Source organism: Mus musculus, chromosome 12 (assembly GCF_000001635.26).
Source record: "Mus musculus strain C57BL/6J chromosome 12, GRCm38.p6 C57BL/6J".
NCBI classification, from domain to species: domain Eukaryota; kingdom Metazoa; phylum Chordata; class Mammalia; order Rodentia; family Muridae; genus Mus; species Mus musculus.
Genome location: NC_000078.6, coordinates 91232426 through 91257398, shown reverse-complemented (window position 1 = coordinate 91257398; position 24973 = coordinate 91232426). Strand labels below are relative to the sequence as shown.

At 40.1% G+C, this 24973-nt stretch overlaps 1 protein-coding gene across 9 annotated transcripts in view; it reads left to right on the top strand.

The window, feature by feature from the left end:
• Cep128 (centrosomal protein 128) overlaps positions 1–24973 on the top strand; it is a 385966-nt gene that overhangs the window by 127057 nt on the left and 233936 nt on the right. For 7 of the 9 annotated variants that reach the window (XR_001780497.2, XM_017315228.2, XM_030246966.1 and 4 more), the window contains 2 exons: positions 1660–1824; positions 23179–23355. Coding sequence is in view for 8 of the 9 variants with exons in the window: in XM_017315228.2 (XP_017170717.1) it covers positions 1660–1824; positions 23179–23355 (342 nt within the window). In the remaining variant the exon portion in view is untranslated. The remainder of the gene's footprint in view (positions 1–1659; positions 1825–23178; positions 23356–24973) is intronic. The other 2 variants (XM_030246965.1, XM_011244195.3) reach the window with 1 other exon arrangement.

Below are 24973 nucleotides of genomic sequence, written 5' to 3'. Positions count from 1 at the left end.
TATCTTTAAAAATAGGCTCTGAGTGGAAGAAAATCCTCTAGCATAGAAATTTTCAAGTGGTGTAGATGTCTCAGTTTTGGCTGATTTCAAATGAGGCATGGCTGGGCAGGGATAGAGTGGGAGGTGGCAGGGCACACTGTCTACTGAGGGCCTGGGAGCAGGCTCTAGGAGTCTCTGACCTTCACGAGAGCTTTCCTATTCACTCTGCTTTTTTATAGGGTATAAAGTAAAGTAAAAAGCAGTCTCCTGAAACTTAAAATTGTAATTGAGCAATTTTCCTGATGAGAGACTTTATTTTGTAAATTTATTTTGGGCCTGTGAATACAGGATTGCTCATAAAAAAAATCAATTCCTTTGTTAATTCAAAGTGGCATGAGGTCTTAGCTGAATCTTGCGGAGTAAATAAAATATAGATTTTATTTAAAACTCTCAAAACTTCTCTCAGGAAATTTGTTCCCAGTGATTGTGTTCCTACGTACCTAATTAACCACTTGTAACAGGCGTCATAATGAAGGAGGCCGGCCTGCCATTAGCTCAGTAGGGTTTGCCTAGTGTACATGCGTGTTCCACGCACTGAGCACCAACCACAAAGGAAAAGAAAGCACACGTGTCAGGTACTGGGATGCACTTTACAGAGTGTATGTGCTTGCTCTTTGACTGTCAGGGTACGTGCATCACATTCCGACTGATGCTTGTGCTCAGGTGTTTGTAAACCTTACGACAGGCAGCACGGGTTAGGAAGCGTTGCTGGGTTCAGGTCCTCTGTGCTTTTATTTGCAATGTACCTGCTAAAGCTACTAGTTTCTGCTGGCTTGATTTCAAAATAGGAGTCAATAGGGCAGTAATAGCTCCTCCCAGCTCAGGCGTTGAGAAGATGGCAGAGATAAAGCTGTTGCTGACACTTGTAGTCCTCTAAGTATGGTGACACGTCCTGCATATTCTTGTTTTGGCTATCTTTGCTCTTTGTGTTTCCATATCAATGTGGAAGCAGAATTATGGGAGGTTTGGTGAGAGGAAAGAGAAGGGTGAAACATAACTAAATTACAATCTCAAAAAGAAATGAACCAAAAAAAAAAAAAATGCCAAGTTTGGTTATACTCAAATAACTACAGATCAGAAGGGATTTATTTATTTATTTATTTTTTACACTATTGGCAGTGGACAATTCATTCATATTGTTCTTCTATGTCCTGTGAGAGTAGTGCTGATATTACATTACATGAAAAGCCTGAGCGTCTTTCCTAACTTCCAGGAGGGAAGGTTAAGCCTCTCTCTTGTAGATGAGGAAACTGGCCAGCCTGAAGCATCATCTGGAAGCATCTTCTCCAGAGATGCCGTCCTTGCTCAGCAGTTAGTCTCTCTGCCTTACCAAAATACCCGGGAAATACTTTGCCTTCACTGATGTTGACTGTTTTCTCCTACTACCTTACAGTTGGTATCTCTCTTTTTCAGCACCGTACTGTAGTCCCTGTCACCTAGCAAGTGTTTGAGATGTATCGAGTGCATGCAAAGAACGCTTGCTTTGCTTTTGCTTTCTGTATATGAAAAGAGCGTGAGAGTCTTGCAGTTCTCCCCCCTCTGCTGCAGTGAGGATTATGTTTTGTATCATTTAGCTGCAGCCGGTCAGCTTTCTCTTTTTTTTCTTTGTCTTTCCATCAGGCAGAAAGCTTGGAAGATAAGAATATGGCTAAAGCCCATCTCGGTCAGCTAGAGAAGTTGAAATCCCAGTGTGAGAAACTGACGGAGGAATTAACCCACACTGAAAATGAGAACAAAAAACTGAAGCTAAAATACCAGAGTCTTAAGGAGGAACTAGACAAGAAGGTAAAAGAGTTAAAGGAATTCTGATCTAAAGAACTTTTAAAATGTATTTTATGCACGCTGCTTAACAAATAGTACTCTCAGGAAAGTGGTATTGGTGCCGTGGAAGAGGATAGTTTATTTATTATTTCGACCAATCACAGTCTAGTACATTTGTTGTAAATTTCTTACTAGGCCTTCAGATTACTAGGCTTCTCTTCAGAGGCAAGGTTAAAGTTAGTTTAGAATTTGCAATTAAATATGTTTTAAGTTAGTAATTTCAGGGTAGTCTCTTGTCTGCCTACCTCTCTGTCCTCCCTCAGTTCCCAACATTACCCTTTCCCCCTTCCCCTCCTCTTCTTCCTCCTCTTCTTCTTCCTCCTCCTCTTCTCCCACCCTCTCTTTCCTTTTCTTTCTTTCTCCTCCTGTCTCAGCCTCCTGGGTGCCGGGATTCCAGGTATGTATGCTTACCAGCTGTGTGCTATTGTCACGGCCTGCTCTGCGCTGCGCTGCTCTGCTCTGCTCTGCTGTGCTCTGCTCTGCTGTGCTCTGCTCTGCTGTGCTGTGCTGTGCTGTGCTGTGCTGTGCTGTGCTGTGCTGTGCTGTGCTCTGCTGTGCTCTGCTGTGCTCTGCGCTGCTCTGCGTTTCTGACACTGTGCATACTTACTATGCCCACAGCCAGTGTGCTGTTGCTGTGGATATGATGCCACCTTTTCCACAACTAAAATATTGTCTGGAATATTGTGTTAAGTGGTTTCTATTTTCTTCTCTGCATTTAAGAAATATTGCCAAAGGGCTAGAGAGATCGAGCTCAGAGGTCGAGGGTTTGCTGCTTTTCCACAGGACCTGAGTTTGGTTCCCTTCACCCACATCAGGCTGCTCACGACCTGCCTGACTCTCAGCTCCAGGAGCTCTGACACCTTCTGAGGCACCCACACAGGTTACAGCACACCCACACCTAAACATAATTGTAAATATAAATAAATCCTTAAAATACTGCCCAAAACTGTAGTCCGTTGAAACTGTAAAGTCCACTCTTCTCTACCATAAGTCTGCCTTACTTGCTTCTGTTGATGATGGGCCAGATGAGCATGTCACAGACTCACAGAAATAGAACACTCACCTTAGAACCAAGTTTGTACTTACTGATGGACTTACATTGCTGGGTATTGAGCATGTACTCAGGCACGGTGCCCAGGGCGGGATACAGATGAGACACAGTTCTGTGTCTGACCCTTTTACTTGGTAGAACTATGTACACAGTATCCAGTTTTTGGAAGTGTTTGGAGCCAGAGTGTTTGTGATTTTTGAATTTCTGAATTTTTGAGTATTTGTATGTACATAATTAGCTACCTTGAGAGCAGGAGCAAAGTGAAAACACAGGTGTCATTCATTTTCTATATTTCTAACATGTGTAATCTGAAAAAGCAATTTTACGTTCTTTTGCCTTGATTGTGTTTTGATTTCAAACCATTGCATGAGGTCTGCTTCTAGTTGTGCTCAGAAAGTATGATTTTAGGTCTTCTCAGATTGTGAATCTTTGGATTTGGAATGTTCAGTTTAGTCAAGTCCTGACTGTGTGTTTCTGTGCAGTATGAAGATGGTCTTAATACTTTAAAGTAAAGGACACATGTGAATATATATTTTCCTTGGTGGTGGGATTATTGTTTTGTTTTTGGTAAGCTTCCAATACTTGCTGGTTAATGATTCAACCAAGCACTCAACCAATCAGCATATACTAGTAGTAATACTATTATGCTATAGACTATACTAATAGTCTTAGTAACTGTCCTAGGGTTATCAGTGCGGTGATGAAACACCACTATCAAAAGCAACTTGGGAACTGGCTTATGCTTCCACATCACTCTTCATCATCAAAGAAGTCAAGACAGGAACTCAAATAGGATGAGAGCCTGGAGGCAGGAGCTGGGAAAGAAGCCATGGAGGGGTGCTGCTTACTGGCTTGCTCTTGTTCAACCTGCTTTTTTATAGAATCCAGGACAACAGCCCAGGGATGGCACCGCCCACCCTAGGCTCCCCATCCATCACTAATTAAGAAAACACCGTAGAGCAGGATCTTACAGAGGCAGGTTTTCAATTGAGGTTCCTCCCTTTCCAGTGGCTCTAGCTTGTGTTACGGTGACATAACTCTAGCCAGCCCAGTTACTTCTGTGTTGTTGTGAAGAGATATTGTGGCCAGTGGAGTTTTTAAAAGAAAGCATTCAAGTAGGGGCTTGCTTATAGTTCCAGAGTAGAGTAGTCAGTGATCATTATGACGGGAGCAGGGCAGTAGGCAAGCAGGGCACTGGAGCAGTATCTGAGAGCTCCCAGATGCTAGTCTGAATCTGAGAGGCAGACAGATCTAGTCTGGACCAGATGTGTACTTTTGAAACTTCAAAGCTTACTCCTAGTGACACGTTTTCTCCAACAAGTTCATATCTGCGTATACTTCCCAAACAGTTCCTACAACTGGGGTCCAAGCATTCAAACAGATGAGTCTATGGGGGCCATTGTCATTCAAACCACAATACATTGCTGCTAGTCCTCCCAGTGACAAGATGATGGTGGTGGTGGTGGTGATGGTGATGATGATGATGGTGGTGGTGGTGGTGAGGAGTCAGAGGAGTCGGAGTCGGAGTTGGAGTTGGAGTCAGAGGAGTCAGAGTCAGAGTCGTTTGCTGTCACCTAATAAAGCCATAGGAGTTTGCTGATGAAAAGTTTAGAGCTATAGTACTGATCATTTGATACAGATGGTTCACAGAGTTGATACTGACAGATTTGGCAGTCCATTCACAAGTGCTTGAAGGTATAGATGGAAGGGCAGATTTATGGCAGTAGTTGGTTTTAGAAGAGAGGCATCACACAAGGATAAGGCACAAAGGTCTGTCACATGCTAGCTAAGTGATAGGCACGTGTCTGTGCACACCACATGTACCATGATCAGAGGGGACAACAATAGTAACAGAAATATAAGGCAAAACAAAAAAAAAATCTATATAAGTGAAGGAAAGGCTAAGGACTAGTAGACTTTAAGTCACTCCTGGAGCAACACAATGACTTGACAAATGTGGTTTCATGGAGTGAAACAGATGAACAGCATATCCTTTGGTCATGTTATAACACAAAGGGAGGCCTTTATGTAACAGCAGTATTCTTGCTTGTACGTATTTAACATTAACATGAACATGTAGAAACTGTCACACACACACACACACACACACACACACATGCATGCACACACATATGTTTTGAAATACCATTCTGTTTGTGTCCTTTATTTCTTGTCATAAACTATGGTAAGAAATGGCAAGACTGCATTAAAATTCCTAAAAAGCATTAGCAGCAGTTATGACATTGATTGGCGGTGGACGATTGCTGTGATTTTGTGTGCACTGAGCAACTGCCTTCTGCATCTTACTCGTAGATTGAGTGGAGATGTGATGTATTAAAATGTATGTTTTCTAACATTTGATTGTACTTTGTCAAGTGTTATTTTCCATTGTCCCTGACAAAGGGGACAGGTATTATATAACCACAGATGTTCACACAGAATGTTTACATCTCAGACTTTGTTGAGCTTCTTACAAGGCAGAAGACTCTTTTGAAATGTTACAGAATTAATTTTCTTTTATGTGTACTGCTACTAAAGTTCATTATTTCTTTAGCTTAAGTTTTATGGGAAAAATTCTTTATTTCTTTCATTGTTCTAAAATGATTTGTTGATGTTAATCTTTTGACTCTGCTGGTATTTGTCTCAAAAGTCATAATAGTATTCACTGTATCTGAGACATATTTATATTGGTTTCACTAGCATATGAGGATCTAACAGAGTTAGTGGGTAATAATATCTGTTTTTTTAAATGTCTAAAGTATGCAGAACTGTACCTGATTTAATTTAAAAAATCATATTCTAATAGGTAGATGTTTATGAATGATGCTGTTAGAGGCTTCAAAGTAATTGTGTAGATTGTTTAGCTTGTGTACTGAGATAGATTTTAATATTGAGCATGCTTCTACGATATTTTAAAAATAATTGAGCACTTAAAATTCTGACAGTATTTGATAGATTATTATGTTGATACCGTAAGCATTGGCTTTTTTCTTAATTTGTACTGTAGCCATATTGTTAAATAACATATCCAATAGTTGATGCAGATATATTTATCTTTCTAGTTGTGAGCCTAGCCTTTAATGTCTGAGCCATCTTTCCATCCTGCAGATATATTTATAACCACTGAGAAAAATGGCGAAAACATAGACGATATGTTTTCAGTGTTAATTTTCTAATTTTGAAACAAACATTTGAAGCACATTTATTTTCAGTGTTAGTGACTTACTTTTATTTCAGGTATATAAGAAAATGAGAAATTATATGTTTTTAGAGAACACATACACACACACACACATCCATCCTTGAGTATCCTAACTAGAATTATTAAATATACTTCTTCCTCAAGCTATATAGAGAAAGTGAGCGGTACTGACCACCATCATTTCACCTTTCTCCTTTAAAGTCCTTCAGGTTTGTCAATTTTATATACTGCAAAATCTGTGTGCTAGCATTGTTAAGTTTATTAGGCAACAGTGGACTAGTGGCAAAGGTTGTATTACCTAAAACATTATAGGACCCGGCCTGAAGATGAATCATCTTGCCCGATGTCTCCTTTGGAAGTAGGAGGCATGCGACCAATTCTGTCTTGCCGTTCTATGAGACTCATAGGAACCTTCTCTCGTCTGTCTGCAGATGTTAGAGTTTATCTGAGATGCTCAGCTATATAAAGGATACTTGCTTCTTTTAGTAGCTGCCCTGAGTTGTCTTTAGAGGACCTTGTTTTCTCTATTAACTCATTATGGGGATGAAAGTAACTCCAATAAAACTGTCAGGAAATGCTGCTGGACAGTCACAAACTGAGCCATCTAAGGAGGAATGTATGTATTGGTGTGTCATGACTCATGGAGGTGTGGTTTTGATACTTCGAAATGCTTTATTTAAATCATTTGTAAAGAAAGGTGTGTCTATATTAGACAGAACTCTGGGGGTAATTTTCTTATAGAAATGGATCCTGCCAAATGATACTTGCCATTCATATTTGTGAGTGTTATCAGTGTTGGACTCTAAAACTGAAAAAATATAACAGCTTGCCTGGCAGTGGATTGAAACAGTGACGATAGAATATGAGACAGATTTTTTTTTTTTTGCATTTTCTCCTTTATTTAGTGTCAGGAAAATGAATCATGTTTGTGTCTTTCATTGAATTTATGGCATTGACTCTAGTTCGTAGTTGAATCCAGCTATTTTATGTTTTCCTTTGACATATTTTGGAATGGAAATATTTATTGATTTTTATTACAAAAACATAGTTAAAACCTGAAATGTTCCCTATAAAATGTTTCTGTGAAGTGAGAAGTGAGTGAGTAGGTCAGGTTTCTGTGCTATGGAGATGTCAAGAGGGTAGATATTAGTGAGTGACCTCACAACAGCCATGCTAACCACTGAGGCAACGCAGTTCCGCAATGTGTGCCCACTGCATTACATGTGTTAGACACAATAAAAGCATTCAGTGTTTTCTGTCAGTTAAAAAACTGGAGTTTGTTTCTATTTAGACATCTGCCTATGATTGCAGTGTTTAGATTTTGGGAAAATACTTGAGTGCGCGATGTGTTCAGTACTCACCACTTGGCAAAATCACACCCTCCTGCTTCTGGCTCCGCAGTTGGATGCAGCAGGGAGACGCTCATGACTTCAGAGTTTTCTAGAGGAATGAGAGTAAAGGAGATCCTGCGAGCCACTGACTGTCAGCACTGCCTATTTCATGCCCAGCGGTGCTTTAAGCACACCATTTTCTTTCTTTGGTAATTTAAGTATTTCTAAAACTTTGTATTTTGTAAGTTGTGTTAGTAGGAAAAAAGCTAGAGTTATCACATGTTAAGTGAATACCATCTTAGGTCACAGACTCTAAGTCAGCAGTTAACATCTTGTGGGTCACGTAGCCCCTTTGGGGTCATATATCAGATATCCTGCATATCAGATATTTTCATTATGATTCACAATAGTAGCAAAATTACACTTGTAAAGTAGCAACAAGAATATTTTTGTGGCTGGGGGTCACCACAACATGTATTAAAGGGTCACAACAGTATTAAAAGGTCAAAGTATTAGGAAGGTTGAGGACCACTGCTCTAAATAGATGTTTGAAGGAATTTTTTTAGATTCCTGTCTTTTTAAAAACAGTAAGTTAAAGTGATAATGGTAGAATAGAAAGAGAAACAAAATATTTTTCAATGGTCAGTAATTAAATAATTTGTTATTCGTTATTTGAATAATTTACATTTAATTGAATAAGTTGTTATTAAGTTCTAAGTAGCCTTTGACTTTAGCAGAGAATTAACGGACTCAACACTTGGATGACATAATATGTCAGTTATTGAGAAAAAAATCAGGATGCCAAAGTGAAGTGAGCATACAGTGTTGTGTTAAGGCCAAAGCTGTACTTATCTGTGTAGCCGTGGCTGATGACTGGGCAAGAAGTCAGGGGGCACAGAACCAGCAACCTTTATGTCTGATCTAGAGCGCTGGTGTTGGAGGTGTTCTCAGCCTCTGTTCCACTGGAGCTCCTTCTGTTACCAACAGCTTCCTCAGAGGTGTGTGTGTGTGTGTGTGTGTGTGCGCCCGCGCGTGTGTACGCATGTACACATGTATGTAGGTGCATGTGTCTATGTAGATCAGTTGTTGGGTATCTTCTTCAATTGTTCACCTTATTTCTTTTTAACTGGGTCTTCCGTTGACTGATATAGAACCCATTGATCAAGCTAGAAAGGCCAGTCAGCAAGCCCCAGGAATCTTTGGTTTTTGTTGTGTTTTAGAGACTGGGTCTCTTTTCTGTAGCCCTGTAATGCACTCTGTAGACCACGCTGGGGCTAGAACTCACAGAAGTCCATCTGCCTCTGTTCTCCATGTGCTGGATTAAAGGTGTGCGCCATCGAGCCTGGCCCAGAAATCTCGTCTCCCTCTTCCTGTACTGGGGTTCCAGGTGTATGCTGCCACATCTGGATTTTACACGTGGGTGCTGGATGTCTGGGCTCCTTGCTGTGTCCTTGTATGATTGGGACCTGCTATCCCTGACCCCTAAGAGGCGATGTTAAGACAATTCTTGTGCTGGAGTGCAAGCACTTACTTACCCAGCCACCTCTTGGACCCCACAGATTAAACTCCCCCGTTTACCAGTCGTATTAGTTCTTGAGTTGGGTGGGAGGCCTGCCACTTCAGTTCATGGCATGGGGAGTGTATTAGTCAGGGTTCTCTAGAGTCACAGAAGTTATGGATAGTCTCTAGATAGTAAAGGAATTTATTGATGACTTACAGTCGGCAGCCCAATTCCCAACAATTGTTCAGTCGCAGCTGTGAATGGAAGTCCAAGGATCTAGCAGTTACTCAGTCTCACACAGCAAGCAGGCGAAGGAGCAAGAGCAAGAGCTAGACTCCCTTCTTCCAATGTCCTTATATTGTCTCCAGCAGAAGGTGTAGCCCAGATTAAAGGTGTGTTCCTTAAACTCGGAGATTCAATCTTCTGGAATTCATAGCCACTATGGCTCAAGATCTCCAAACCAATATCCAGATAAGGATCTCTAAGTCTCCAGATAAGGGTCACTGGTGAGCCTTCCAATTCTGGATTGTAGTTCATTCCAAATATAGTCAAGTTGACAACCAGGAATAGCCACTACAGGGAGGAAAGCAAACATATTAGGCACTTTCCACTAAAATCCTGTTCACTTAGTCTTGGTTTTTTGTTGTTTGTTTGTTTGTTTTTTTCTTCCTGCATTTGCCTTTGATCCCCATAATAAATTTTAGGCCAAGTAATCCTGTGTATGACATGCTATGGTATACAAACCAGGACCATATGAAGATTTCACATTACACCCATTTCAGTGATTGCTTGGACGTTAATTAGGCCCTTCTGGCCCTGGTTGACCCTATAAGGGAACATAAAACCGGTGCCTATGTTTGTTTTTATTAAATTTTTCTGTCATTGCTCTGTAGAGTACTCATTGATTCAAGTTATTTTCTCATTAGATGATGACCGAGCAGTGTTGTGTAGATTTTAGTTATAACCAACAGGAGGTATTTTTGTTGTACCCATTAGCTATCATCAAAAGATGATTCAAGTCCCCCTCTCCCTTTTGTCTTTCATGAGGAGCCATGCTTTAAGGGAAAGGGAGAGCAAGAGAGTCTGTGGTTTGTGAGAGATAACTAAGTGTTCAAATATTGCTCTTTGAGACACCGTGTATTTTTTTCTGAAAATTAAGCAACACACACTCTGAGTGCATTATTTAAAACTCCATTTGTTTGTTTTCCTGGCCATATTTTGTTTCAGAAGTCGAAATGCATCAGAAGTAGATGACTTTTAAATATCAAATGTTATTTCTCTTTCTAGACATTTAGCTTGAGAGAAATACGTAAAAATCACAGAATAATCCTCACAGCAAATGCAAAAAGTACCCCCTAGAAGGTATTCTCTTTTCTCACTGTGAATATTAATTTTTAGGAATATGCCAATGCATACTGCACACTCTTTGATTGTGCTGGTAATGATCTCTGTATTATGCAGTGCTGTCTTAGGAGAGGGGTCCGAAAGGCCAGAGCCAAGCATAACTTTCCTTATGTGGGGGTTGAAAGTTTACATTTGAATTTCTACTTTCCTGTTTGTTTTATGGATAACTTTTTAAGTCTGTTGAAGCCATTGCTGTGGATTGGGGCGATTCCCACCTGGGATTTGAAAGGCACGAGGTCAGACAGACTGCCTTCTAGTGTGCTGTCTGTCCTTCTGTTAGCGCTGCAGTTTGGCTCAGCATCTCAGGCTAACTCTTCATGCGCTGCTCATTGTAGCTTCCCCCATCCTTAGGAGGAAAAGATGCAGAGCAGCTCCATAAAAGAGAAGGAACTAGATGTATGTATATGTAGCCTACAACGTCACATTTTTGTTTTAGAACATTAATTGTCTAGTAGAATTACAGTGTTCTTTCTTTTGCTTGTTTTTTTTTTTTTTTTAAATTAGGTATTTTCCTCGTTTACATTTTCAATGCTATCCCAAAGGTCCCCCATACCCACCCCCCCAATCCCCTACCCACCCACTGCCCCTTTTTGTCCCTGGCGTTCCCCTGTACCGGGGCATATAAAGTTTGCAAGTCCAATGGGCCTCTCTTTGCAGTGATGACCGACTAGGCCATCTTTTGATACATATGCAGCTAAAGACAAGAGCTCCCGGGTACTGGTTAGTTCATATTGTTGTTCCACCTATAGGGTTGCAGTTCCCTTTAGCTCCTTGGGTAATTTCTCTAGCTCCTCCATTAGGGGCGGTGTGACCCATCCAATAGCTGACTGTGATCATCCACTTCTGTGTTTGCTAGGCCCCGGCATAGTCTCACAAGAGAGAGCTATAACTGGGTCCTTTCAGCAAAATCTTGCTAGTGTATGCAATGGTGTCAGCATTTGGAAGCTGATTATGGGATGGATGCCTGCATATGGCAATCACTAGATGGTCCATCCTTTCGTCACAGCTCCAAATTTTGTCTCTGAACTCCTTCTATGGGTGTTTTGTTCCCATTTCTAAGAAAGGGTAAAGTGTCCACACTTTGGTCTTCGTTCTTCTTGAATTTCATGCGTTTGGCAAGTTGTATCTTATATCTTGGGTATCCTAAGTTTCTGGGCTAATATCCACTTATCAGTGAGTACATATTGTGCGAGTTCCTTTGTGATTGGGTTACTTCACTCAGGATGATACCCTCCAGGTCCATCCATTTGCCTAGGAATTTCATAAATTCATTTTTTTAAATAGCTGAGTAGTATTCCATTGTGTAAATGTACCACATTTTCTATATCCATTCCTTTGTTGAGGGGCATCTGGGTTCTTTCCAGCTTCTGGCTATTATAAATAAGACTGCTATGAACATAGTGGAGCATGTGTTCTACTTACCGGTTGGGGCATCTTCTGGATATATGCCCAGGAGAGGTATTGCGGGATCCTCTGGTAGTACTATGTCCAATTTTCTGAGGAACCGCCAGACTGATTTCCAGAGTGGTTGTACAAGCTTGCAATTCCACCAACGATGGAGGAGTGTTCCCCTTTCTCCACATCCTCACCAGCATCTGCTGTCACCTGAGTTTTTGATCTTAGCCATTCTGACTGGAGTGAAGTGGAATCTCAGTGTTGTTTTGATTTGCATTTCCCTGATGATTAAGGATGTTGAACATTTTTACAGGTGCTTCTCTGCCATTCGGTATTCCTCTGGTGAGAATTCTTTGTTCAGCTCTGAGCCCCATTTTTTAATGGGGTTATTTGATTTTCTGGAGTCCACCTACTTGAGTTCTTTATATATATTGGATATTAGTCCCCTATCCGATTTGGGATAGGTAAAGATCCTTTCCCAATCTGTTGGTGGTCTCTTTGTCTTATTGACGGTGTCTTTTGCCTTGCAGAAACTTTGGAGTTTCATTAGGTCCCATTTGTCAATTCTCGATCTTACAGCACAAGCCATTGCTGTTCTGTTCAGGAATTTTTCCCCTGTGCCCATATCTTCAAGGCTTTTCCCCACTTTCTCCTCTATAAGTTTCAATGTCTCTGGTTTTATGTGAAGTTCTTTGATCCATTTAGATTTGACCTTAGTACAAGGAGATAAGTATGGATCGATTCACATTCTTCTACATGATAACCGCCAGTTGTGCCAGCACCATTTGTTGAAAATGCTGTCTTTTTTCCACTGGATGGTTATAGCTCCCTTGTCAAAGATCAAGTGACCATAGGTGTGTGGATTCATCTCTGGGTCTTCAATTCTGTTCCATTGGTCTACTTGTCTGTCACTATACCAGTACCATGCAGTTTTGATCACAATTGCTTTGTAGTACAGTTTTAGGTCCGGCATGGTGATTCCACCAGAGGTTCTTTTATCCTTGAGAAGAGTTTTTGCTATCCTTGTTTTTTTTGTTATTCCAGATGAATCTGCTGATTGCCCTTTCTAATTCGTTGAAGAATTGAGTTGGAATTTTGATGGGGATTGCATTGAATCTGTAGATTGCTTTTGGCAAGATGGCCATTTTTACAATGTTGATCCTGCCAATCCATGAGCATGGGAGATCTTACCATCTTCTGAGATCTTCTTTAATTTCTTTCTTTAGAGACTTGAAGTTGTTATCATACAGATCTTTCACTTCCTTAGTTAGAGTCACGCCAAGGTATTTTATATTATTTGTGACTATTGAGAAGGGTGTTGTTTCCCTAATTTCTTTCTCAGCCTGTTTATTCTTTGTGTACAGAAAGGCCATTGACTTGTTTGAGTTAATTTTATATCCAGCTATTTTAGTGAAGCTATTTATCAGGCTTAGGAGTTCTCTGGTGGAATTTTTAGGGTCACTTATATATACTATCATATCATCTGCAAAAAGTGATATTTTGACTTCTTCCTTTCCAATTTGTATCCCCTTGATCTCCTTTTGTTGTCTGATTGCTCTGGCTCGGACTTCAAGTACAATTCTGAATAGGTAGGGCGAGAGTGGACAGCCTTGTCTAGTCCCTGATTTTAGTGGGATTGCTTCCAGCTTCTCACCATTTACTTTGATGTTGGCTATTGGTTTGCTGTAGATTGCTTTTATCATGTTTAGGTATGGGCCTTGAATTCCTGATCTTTCCAAGACTTTTATCATGAATGGATGTTGGATTTTGTCAAATGCTTTCTCAGCATCTAACGAGACGATCATGTGTTTTTTGTCTTTGAGTTTGTTTATATACTGGATTACATTGATGGATTTCCGTATATTGAACCATCCCTGCATCCCTGGGATGAAACCTACTTGGTCAGGATGGATGATTGTTTTGATGTGTTCTTGGATTCGGTTAGCAAGAACTTTATTGAGGATTTTTGCATCGATATTCATAAGGGAAATCTGTCTGAAGTTCTCTATCTTTGTTGGGTCTTTTTGTGGTTTAGGTATCAGAGTAATTGTGGCTTCATAGAATGAGTTGGGTAGAGTACCTTCCATTTCTATTTTGTGGAATAGTTTGTGAAGAACTGGAATTAGGTCTTCTTTGAAGGTCTGATAGAACTCTGCACTAAACCCATCTGGTCCTGGGCTTTTTTTGGCTGGGAGACTATTAATGACTGCTTCTATTTCTTTAGGGGATATAGGACTGATGAGATCATTAACCTGATCTTGATTTAGCTTTGGTACCTGGTATCTGTCTAGAAACTTGTCCATTTCATCCAGGTTTTCCAGTTTTGTTGAGTATAGCCTTTTGTAGAAGGATCTGATGGTGTTTTGGATTTCTTCAGGATCTGTTGTTATGTCTCCCTTTTCATTTCTGATTTTGTTAATTAGGATGCTTTCCCTATGCCCTCTTGTGAGTCTGGCTAAGGGTTTATCTATCTTGTTCATTTTCTCAAAGAACCAGCTCCTTGATTGGTTGATTCTTTGAACAGTTCTTCTTGTTTCCACTTGGTTGATTTCACCCCTGAGTTTGATTATTTCCTGCCTTCTACTCCTCTTGGGTGAATTTGCTTCCTTTTCTTCTAGACCTTTTAGGTGTGTTGTCAAGCTGCTAATGTGTGCTCTCTCTAGTTTCTTTTTGGAGGCACTCAGAGCTATGAGTTTTCCTCTTAGGAATGCTTTCATTGTGTCCCATAAGTTTGGGTATGTTGTGGCTTCATTTTCATTAAACTCCAAAAAGTCCTTAATTTCTTTCTTTATTCCTTTCTTGACCAAGGTATCATTGAGAAGAGTGTTGTTCAGTTTCCACCTGAATGTTGGCTTTCTATTATTTATTTTGTTATTGAAGATCAGCCTTAGTCCATGGTGATCTGATAGGATGCATGGGAAAATTTCAATATTTTTGTATATGTTGAGGCTTGTTTTGTGACCAATTATGTGGTCAATTTTAGAGAAGGTACCATGAGGTGCTGAGAAGAAGGTATATCCTTTTGTTGTAGGATAAAATGTTCTGTAGATATCTGTTAAGTCCATTTGTTTCATCACTTCTGTTAGTTTCACTGTGTCCCTGTTTAGTTTCTGTTTCCATGATCTGTCCGTTGGTGAAAGTGGTGTGTTGAAGTCTCCCACTATTATTGTGTGAGGTGCAATGTGTGCTTTGAGCTTTACTAAAGTTTCTTTAATGAATGTGGCTGCCCTTGTATTTGGAGCATAGATATTCAGAATTGAGAGTTCCTCTTGGAAGATTTTACCTTTGATGAGTATGAAGTGCCCCTCCTTGTCTTTTTTGATGATATTGGGTTGGAAGTCAATCTTATCAGATATTAGGATGTCTACTCCTGCTTGTTTCTTCATACCATTTGCTTGTAAAATTGTTTTCCAGCCTTTCATTCTGAGGTAGTGTCTATCTTTTTCTCTGAGATGAGTTTCCTGTAAGCAGCAAAATGTTGGGTCTTGTTTGTGTAGCCAGTTTGTTAGTCTATGTCTTTTTATTGGAGAGTTGAGACCATTGATATTAAGAGATATTAAGGAAAAGTAATTGTTGCTTCCTGTTATTTTTGTTGTTAAAGTTGGCATTCTGTTCTTGTGGCTGTCTTCTTTTAGTTTTGTTGAGGGATTATCTTCTTGTTTTTTCTAGGGCGTGGTTCCCGTCCTTGTATTGATTTTTTTCTGTTATTATCCTTTGAAGGGCTGGATTCGTGGAGAGATAATGGGTGAATTTAGTTTTGTCGTGGAATACTTTGGTTTCTCCATCTATGGTAATTGAGAGTTTGGCTGGGTATAGTAGCCTGGGCTGGAATTTGTGTTCTCTTAGTGTCTGTATAACATCTGTCCAGGTTCTTCTGGCTTTCATAGTCTCTGGTGAAAAATCTGGTGTAATTCTGATAGGCTTGCCTTTATATGTTACTTGACCTTTTTCCCTTACTGCTTTTAGTATTCTATCTTTATTTAGTGCATTTGATGTTCTGATCATTATGTGTAGGGAGGAATTTCTTTTCTGGTCCAGTCTATTTGGAGTTCTGTAGGCTTTTTGTATGTTCATGGGCATCTATTTCTTTAGATTTGGGAAGTTTTCTTCAATAATTTTGTTGAAGATGTTTGCTGGTCCTTTGAGTTGAAAATCTTCATTCTCATCCACTCCTATTATCCGTAGGTTTGGTCTTCTCATTGTGTCCTGGATTTCCTGGATGTTTTGAGTTAGGATCTTTTTGCATTTTCCATTTTCTTTGATTGTTGTGCCGATGTTCTTTATGGAATCTTCTGCACCTGAGATTCTCTCTTCCATCTATTGTATTCTGTTGCTGATGCTGGCATCTATGGTTCCAGATTTCTTTCCTAGGGTTTCTATCTCCAGCGTTGCCTCACTTTGGGTTTTCTTCATTGTGTCTACTTCCCTTTTTAGGTCTAGTATGGTTTTGTTCATTTCCATCATCTGTTTGGATGTGTTTTCCTGTTTTTCTATAAGGACTTCTACCTGTTTGGTTGTGTTTTCCTATTTTTCTTTAAGGACTTGTAACTCTTTAGCAGTGTTCTCCTGTATTTCTTTAAGTGAGTTATTAAATTCCTTCTTTATGCCTTCTACCATCATCATGAGATATGCTTTTAAATCCAGGTCTACCTTTTCAGGTGTGTTAGGATGCCCTGGACTGGGCGAAGTGGGCGTTCTGGGTTCCGATGATGGTGAGTGGTCCTGGTTTCTGTTAGTAGGATTCTTACGTTTACCTTTCGCCATCTGGCAATCTCTGGAGTTAGTTGTTATAGTTGTCTTTGTTTAGAGATTGTTCCTCTGTTCATTTTGTTACCCTCTATCAGCAGATGTGGGAGACTAGCTCTCTCCTCTGAATTTCAGTGGTCAGAGCAGTCTCTGCAGGCAAGCTCTCCTCTTTCAGGGAAGGTGCACAGTTATCTGGTGTTTGGACCTCCTCCTGGCTGAAGATGAAGGCCCAAAACTGGATCTTTCCCAGAAGGTGTGTTGCTTTGGTCAGGAAGGTGGCCGGTTGTCTCGAGCCGAAGATGGCGCCGCCTAAGAAGCTCTCTGGCTCTCACCTGTCCCAGAAAAGGCTGGCCTCTGTATTCCACACCCTCACCAGTGCAGCCTGCCCTCCGCGGAGTCCTGGAGCCAAGGAGGCTCCCACCGGGGCCTGAGGCAGAAACCTCTTTTTCTTGTTTAAATATTCACAAAAACCCACACGACCTCATGTTAGCTCAAAATTAATTAGTGACAAAATGCCCTAAAGAAACTTCCTGAGCTGGGCAGTGGTGGGGCTCGCCTTTGATCCCAGCACTTGGGAGGCAGAGGCAGGCAGATTTCTGAGTTCGAGGCCAGCCTGATCTACAGAGTGAGTTCCAGGACAGCCAGGGCTACACAGAGAAACCCTGTCTCGAAAAAAACCCCAAAAACCAAAAAAAAAAAAAAAAAAAAAAAAAAAAAAAAAAACCTAAAAACTAAAAAAACAAAAAAACACCCAAAAGAAAAAAACCCAACAAAAACAAACAAACAAACAAACACAAACAAGAAAGTTCCTGAAAGACAAGCAGTTACTTGGCTTCAGAGAATTTGTTTCCTCACTCCTTGCTGGAGTTCCTGCATGCTTGAGGTCTGTTATTCTTGACACCTAAGAGGTGACATTAAGGAAAGGCTTGTAAAGAAAGAGAAAATAATGTATTGATTGGTTGGTATTTAAGATATTCTGTTAGGCAACAAAGAGAAGTAGCATTTTTGGCCTAAAGGAGCCCAGATTGGTGAGGAGCCCCACACTGGATGCACATGATGGCAAGTGATATAATGTGAGATCATATGCAATGGCATGGAATTGGCCCCATGCTCCCGGGTGAAGCTGGAGGCTGTCTGTTGTTACCGCGGTGTCTATGTGGATGAGGAAGCTGCATGCTCCTGGACTTCAGCATGAGCGAAGACCTCTTGCTGTTCAGAATCTCTTCTCTTTGTCTTCGTTTCTCAGTACGGTTGCTCTCAAGATGGCTAGGTTTGAATTATGAAGTTCTAGCTGATTTACTGAGTTGCTACTGCTTTTTTAAATTTAATTTGTTATTATTGTGTGTCTTTCTGTGTGTATATGATGTGTGTATATGTGGTTCGTGTGCCATGGTGTGTGTGTGTGTGTGTGTGTGTGTGTGTGTGTGTGTAGGCCACAGGATGTAGAGTCTGTTCTCTCCTTTTACCCTAGTTCTGGGGATTTGGCTCAGGTTTTCTCAGCACGTGCTTTTGCCCACTCAGCTGCCTCACTGGCTTTTTTTTTCTCCTTTTTTTTTTTTTTAAAATCAATGTACATATATATGGTTATACCTTAAATTTACAGAATTTACTATTATGTAATATCTGTTTTTAATTAGGTTTGAACAAAATGGCTATGCTTTGACAAGCGCTAGAAAAGATTTCCAAAAAATAATTTACGTTTGCTCTGCTAAATTTGTTTCCACATTTCTAATAAAACTGGTAGTGGATGCCTTCTCTACTTGGTGGCATTTCGTAGCATGCCCTAGCTTCTTGCCACCAGTATTATAGTAATGTGAGTTCTTTTTAGAGAGTCAGGTAGATAGACAGGTTCAATTTTGGCTCAGGAGTGTTTTATCATTTGCTGTGTACTGTCTGGTTTTACAGCTAGAGTCAGCCATTTCCCTGAGTAACAGAATATTTCTCATCATAGTGTCTTGGCTGATATGTCTAGCTCTAGCTTAATAAGCCATACTCCCAATAAATTTTAATTAAATTTTACTGGCTTCAGTTTCACTCTTCAGTAGTGTATGCTTCCCCATGTTTTCTACTTGTTATCTCTCCTCCACCAACGTTGTCTTAAAGATGGTCTTAGGGTGGGAACATTGCATACTTGTTTATTGAAGCTAATTTTCAGCTAAAGAAAGTGATCACTTTTGAAAATTAATCATTTACTTAGGCTATCCGCATACTTTATTTAAAATTCATTTTTCTTAAAGTATGAAAATTGTTTTTAACTTCATGCTATAAATATATTGCAAATAAAATCGCAGTTTAGTTACTCTTAAGAGATTGAAGATATCTCAGAAATGTATAAATGGAAGGCATTTGTGGTACCAGGGTTAACACAAGGCCTTGCATATGGTAGATACATTATCTACCACAGAGCTGTAGCCTCCATTATGCTTTTCTCTTCCTCCCTCTTCCCCTCCCTCCCTCCCTCCCTTCCTCCTTCCCTTAATTTCTTTCTTTCTTTCTTTCTTTCTTTCTTTCTTTCTTTCTTTCTTTCTTTCTTTCTTTCTTTCTTTCTTTCTTTCTTTGAGACAGGGTCTCACTGTATACCTTTGGCTGTGCTGAAACTTACTATGTAGACCAGGCTGGCCTTGAACTCCCAGAGATCTGCCTGCCTCTGCCCCTGGAGTGCTGAGATTAAAGGCATACACTACTATACCTCAGCTTGTTATAGTTTCTTTACAAATATTTCTCGTTGTTTATATTTTGAGACAAAGTATCTCTAATTATTCCCCCCCCCCCGGCCTTGGATTGCCATGTAGGCAAGACAGGAGTTCAACCTTCAATTCTTGCCTCAATCTTCAAATCTTTGAGGTTACAGGTCTGTGTTACTATTCCTGTCAATGTCAGGATACCCTGCTATTAATATTAAGGTCGGCATTTACCATGATCGGACAGCTCCCTGAGCCCTGCACAAAATGGAACAGTCCCTTTTCCAGCGGGGCTTCCTCTTCTCCACTCGATCTTATCTAGGGAAGCCTGACAGCCACATCCTCTACATAAGAAATGTCACATAGTCTTTGGTGAAATTACAGGTTCAACTTCCTTTCTCTCAAGAAGAACCTGCCAAGCAAGAACCTGGATCACCTCTCCATGCAAATAAGGCATTCCTGATCCCTTAAGCCCCAGCCAGTGTACATTCTCCTGAAAAACCCTTCCTATTCTCCAAGGTTTATATAGCCCTTGTTCACTTTGAATAGTTGTGAGAGTGTGTGTGTGTGTGTGTGCTGTCTAATAGAGCTGTGACACTGAACTCATGAGAGATCCCCACCCCGGTACTCACAGCCCCACCGAGATCCCGTAGAACCCATCTGTTCTGGGCTCCACTTCATCCTTTCCAGCCCAGTGTACAGCGGCACCTGGCCACGCTGAAGGAGGAAGCAGGACATGGAACCACATGTCAAGAGATAGCATTTTGGTTATATTCTTTTATTTTTGAAGTTGTCGTATTTCTATTAAAGTTGTGTTTCTTTACAATCATCGAATCCCAGAGAAAGTGGTGTTCTGGGGCATAAGGAGTATGTTCAAATATGCATTTATAATTACAGTACTATATCTTAATCTTGGAATTATAAATTAGTGGACTGTCTGTGTGTCTCTGTGTGTCTCTGTGTGTATTTTAACATGGACATGTAAGAAGTTAGGGTATTTCCTTTAGACATGCATATGCATGATATCATAGTATCAACCTTTCTTGTTTTACAATGGACATTTGCTGCAACCTCTGCTGTACTAGCAATGGAACTTTGCCTTGTCTTTGTGTGAGTAGCACAATTTGCAAGGTTAGATTAGTAAGATGACTTCTATGGATAGGTAAGTATATTTCCTATGTAGGAGAATCGTCCCTCAGAGTTTGGGAGACTACACATGCTTAATGTGATTTTGTTCTTGTGGCAGGCTGTTTTGAATATGCCTTCATGTCTTTATTTTCTTTCCCCCATCTGTCCCTTTTAATTTAGAAATTTATTTACAGTAGTGGGAATGAAATCAAGGCCTTGTACACTGGGGTGTGTGGAATATATAATCAGGATATATTGTTTGAGAAAAGAATCTGTTTTCAACATAAGGAAAAAAAATTACTTATTTTCACTTTTTATGTATGAGTGTTTTGCCCAAAAGTCTGTCTGTGTACCATGCTTCTGCTTGATGCCCATGGAGGCCAGAAGCGGGCATCAGATATTTTAGAACTAGAGTTACAGACAGTGGTGAGCTGTCATGTAGATGCTGGGAATTGAACTGAGGTCCACTGGAAAGCAGCCAGTGTTCTTAACTGCTGATCCATCTCTGCAGCTCCAGTGTTAATGTTTTACAGCTGGCCTTCTTTTCTTATTTCTTTGAAATGCAAGATGGGTTAGATGCCCTTGCACTACTCCTGATTAGTTGTGTCTTATTGGATAGTAAGAGGGTACTAGGCTAGTATTTAATGACTGAGCACATATTAACCAAGACTGAGACTGTGGTCTGCTATTTATACAGCTGTAGTAATTTCATTGCTTTACAAGCCCTGTGTTACATGGATTTGAATTTCTCTAATGCATGAGTTACAAATTTGAAAGATCAGAAGCAACTTATACGTTAGAGCTTTTGATAGTTTTAGACAGTATTGACTTTATTCGTTACATATTCCCAATCCACAACCCAAGTGAAGCATACTGACGGTATCATATCTAAAGTGAAGCATACTGACGGTATCATATCTAAAGTGAGGCATACTGACGGTATCATATCTAAAGTGAGGCATACTGACGGTACCATATCTAAAGTGAGGCATACTGACCATACCATATCTAAAGTGAGGCATACTGACGGTATCATATCTAAAGTGAGGCATACTGACGGTATCATATCTAAAGTGAGGCATACTGACGGTATCATATCTAAAGTGAGGCATACTGACGGTATCATATCTAAAGTGAGGCATACTGACGGTATCATATCTAAAGTGAGGCATACTGACGGTACCATATCTAAAGTGAGGCATACTGACGGTACCATATCTAAAGTGAGGCATACTGACGGTATCATATCTAAAGTGAGGCATACTGACGGTACCATATCTAAAGTGAGGCATACTGACGGTACCATATCTAAAGTGAGGCATACTGACGGTACCATATCTAAAGTGAGGCATACTGACGGTACCATATCTAAAGTGAGGCATACTGACGGTATCATATCTAAAGTGAGGCATACTGACGGTATCATATCTAAAGTGAGGCATACTGACGGTATCATATCTAAAGTGAGGCATACTGACGGTATCATATCTAAAGTGAGGCATACTGACGGTATCATATCTAAAGTGAGGCATACTGACGGTATCATATCTAAAGTGAGGCATACTGACGGTATCATATCTAAAGTGAGGCATACTGACGGTATCATATCTAAAGTGAGGCATACTGACGGTATCATATCTAAAGTGAGGCATACTGACGGTATCATATCTAAAGTGAGGCATACTGACGGTATCATATCTAAAGTGAGGCATACTGACGGTATCATATCTAAAGTGAGGCATACTGACGGTATCATATCTAAAGTGAGGCATACTGACGGTACCATATCTAAAGTGAGGCATACTGACGGTACCATATCTAAAGTGAGGCATACTGACGGTACCATATCTAAAGTGAGGCATACTGACGGTACCATATCTAAAGTGAGGCATACTGACGGTACCATATCTAAAGTGAGGCATACTGACGGTATCATATCTAAAGTGAGGCATACTGACGGTATCATATCTAAAGTGAGGCATACTGACGGTATCATATCTAAAGTGAGGCATACTGACGGTATCATATCTAAAGTGAGGCATACTGACGGTATCATATCTAAAGTGAGGCATACTGACGGTATCATATCTAAAGTGAGGCATACTGACGGTATCATATCTAAAGTGAGGCATACTGACGGTATCATATCTAAAGTGAGGCATACTGACGGTATCATATCTAAAGTTTTGGACTTGGGGGAATTAGAGATTTTGCATTTTTACATGAAGGATGCTCAGTTTTAATGAAATTATTTAATCATAACTATTGAGAATTGTATAATAAATAGAAATGATTGCAAGTTGTTCTGCTTAGAGGAGACCCCAAAGTACTTGTAATCTCTTCAAGGACTCCTGAAAAACCTCTTTTCATTAAATGTATTTGTTTACTTGGAATGTGTTTCCATCTTGGTTTTTATTAAATTTTTCATGTCTAAATTCATGTGTATGGTATGAGAGCATTCAAAGGTTGGAACTTTGGAAGAATACATTGTGAAGGAACTTAGGTGATAACACATGTCTCTCAAATGGAGAAACCTACTCCATTTGATTCTACTAATCATCATATTTGGTAATTAATATTTCTGGCATTTTACTGATGTTTAGGGTCTACATAACATCAATTACTGATTTTATCTTTTCTTGTGATCCACTGATAGCATTGCCATTAAATGGCAAAGTATATTTCAACATTTTTTTCATAGAATTTACATAGTAAATTTGCCAGTTGTGCATGCATGACAATTTATGGTATATCTATTTGGCTAAGTGAAGGGATAGCCAGTCACTTATGTTTTCTAACCCAGTTCTTAGGTGTGGTTGCATAGATAACTGTGTCTTGGCTCCATCTAATAAGGCTCTGTTTTACCCCTCCTACCGCAGGAGAAATACATAAGTACCGAGGAAGAGCACCTAAGGCGGATGGAAGAGTCCAGGCTGCATCTCAAGGATCAGCTGCTCTGTTTGGAGACGGAACAGGAATCCATTCTTGGTGTAATAGGGAAAGAGATTGATGAAGCTTGTAAGACTTTCTCCAGAGACTCATTGGAGAAACTGAAAGTAATTATGACTTCTCACATTACGTGCCTTAAATTTTCAGTTAGTTTTCTAATATGTAATTAGAATGGAATTGTAATATGATTATGTGGTAGTCACATTCTTATTTCAGATTTTTTTTATGAAACAAATAACCTCTTGCATTGCTTAGAGTTAGAAACCACATTACTGCACAGTCATGGTGAAAGCGTGAATTATCTCATCGGGTTACCCGTGTCTCACTCAGTGAAAGGCAGCCCCTCAACAAAGAGGCAGCAGGTTGATCAAGGAAAACATTCTTTGTGTCAAGAAACTTGGATCCCAAGGTTTCCAACCATGCCAGCCTGGAAGTAACGTTGTTACCATCTATTGAATTCTTCACGAGAGGTTTAATGACAAGTATGGTGTGCACAGTGTCTTCCTTATCCCTCAAAACCAAGCCATCCTTCACTACCCATGAAATGTAGTATGGAAAAGAGAACCAGATCTGGAGGGGCTCGGTGCTTGCTCCTAGATATCAGTGTGATTAAATCTCAAGTGAGACTTGAAATGCTATGGACTGGCTGAAGCCCGATCAGATAAATGCTGCACTGTTGTGTTCTCCCTGTTGCAACAATTCTAGTCAGTATATTTATCTCCATATTTAGAAGGATCAATCATTTCTCAATTAATGGCTGTCATGAGGTGACAAATAAAATGACTGCCCCATGGGTGTTTGCATTCTTTGAAGGTAGACAGTTTACAAGTGTAGACTCTGGCCCTGCTATACTCTACTTGACTTACCCCTCACATAGGAGGATGAAGTATTACTTTCAGCCATGGCGTGAGCACACTCACACAGGGCATTGTGCTTAGCTGGTCTTAGGAGCGCCGTTGTTCTTTTTTCCTCCACTAGAGAATGGTCTTCGGAGTTTTCTTCTTGCAACTTGTAATTCCTTGTACCTTCTTTTGAGGCAGTGTTCATGAGTTGTGAGAAGAAGGCTTAGATGTTAGTATGGGAAGGGTTGGCTTAAGTGGGAAGCTGATTCGTGGAGAGGCTACAGGGCCTTCTGTCTGATGGCTTATCTTTTTCCTATCTAATGCCATTCACTTAAATGTTATGGCTTCTCTGAGTATGTAACTTGTAAACCTTAATTCTATGTAGAACATCTTATATTAGACATGTAGCATTTACTCAATGCTTAAATATTTAATTTCAGTCATATGTGAGCATTAAAATGGAAATATGAGAAAATATGAGAAGACGTATAGTAAGCCTTGTTACATGAAACTGGACAGGGACAATCTTAAATACTGTGCTTCTTTATAGGGAACACATTGTCCTTTCAACAAGCTCTGAAAGTAGTTGTGTGTTTTATTGTGTTTGGATGTACATGCATGTTCTCTTTGCCTTCCTTCACAGCACAGGTCCATTACAGTGTCCTCGACACAGTTCCGTGAGGTTTACTACTGATGACAGTTTGATGTGCTGTCACTGTTGTACATTGAGTGTGCTTTCTGTGCCCGGCAGTGTAGAAGCACTTGTGTATTTGATTTATTCTTCACCGTTACATAGTAGTTTGCTCCCATGGCATGGATAGCCTATAGCTCTGCCATTTATAACTGGTTACAAATGTTCTTTTAAGCATGAAGTCATTTGTAA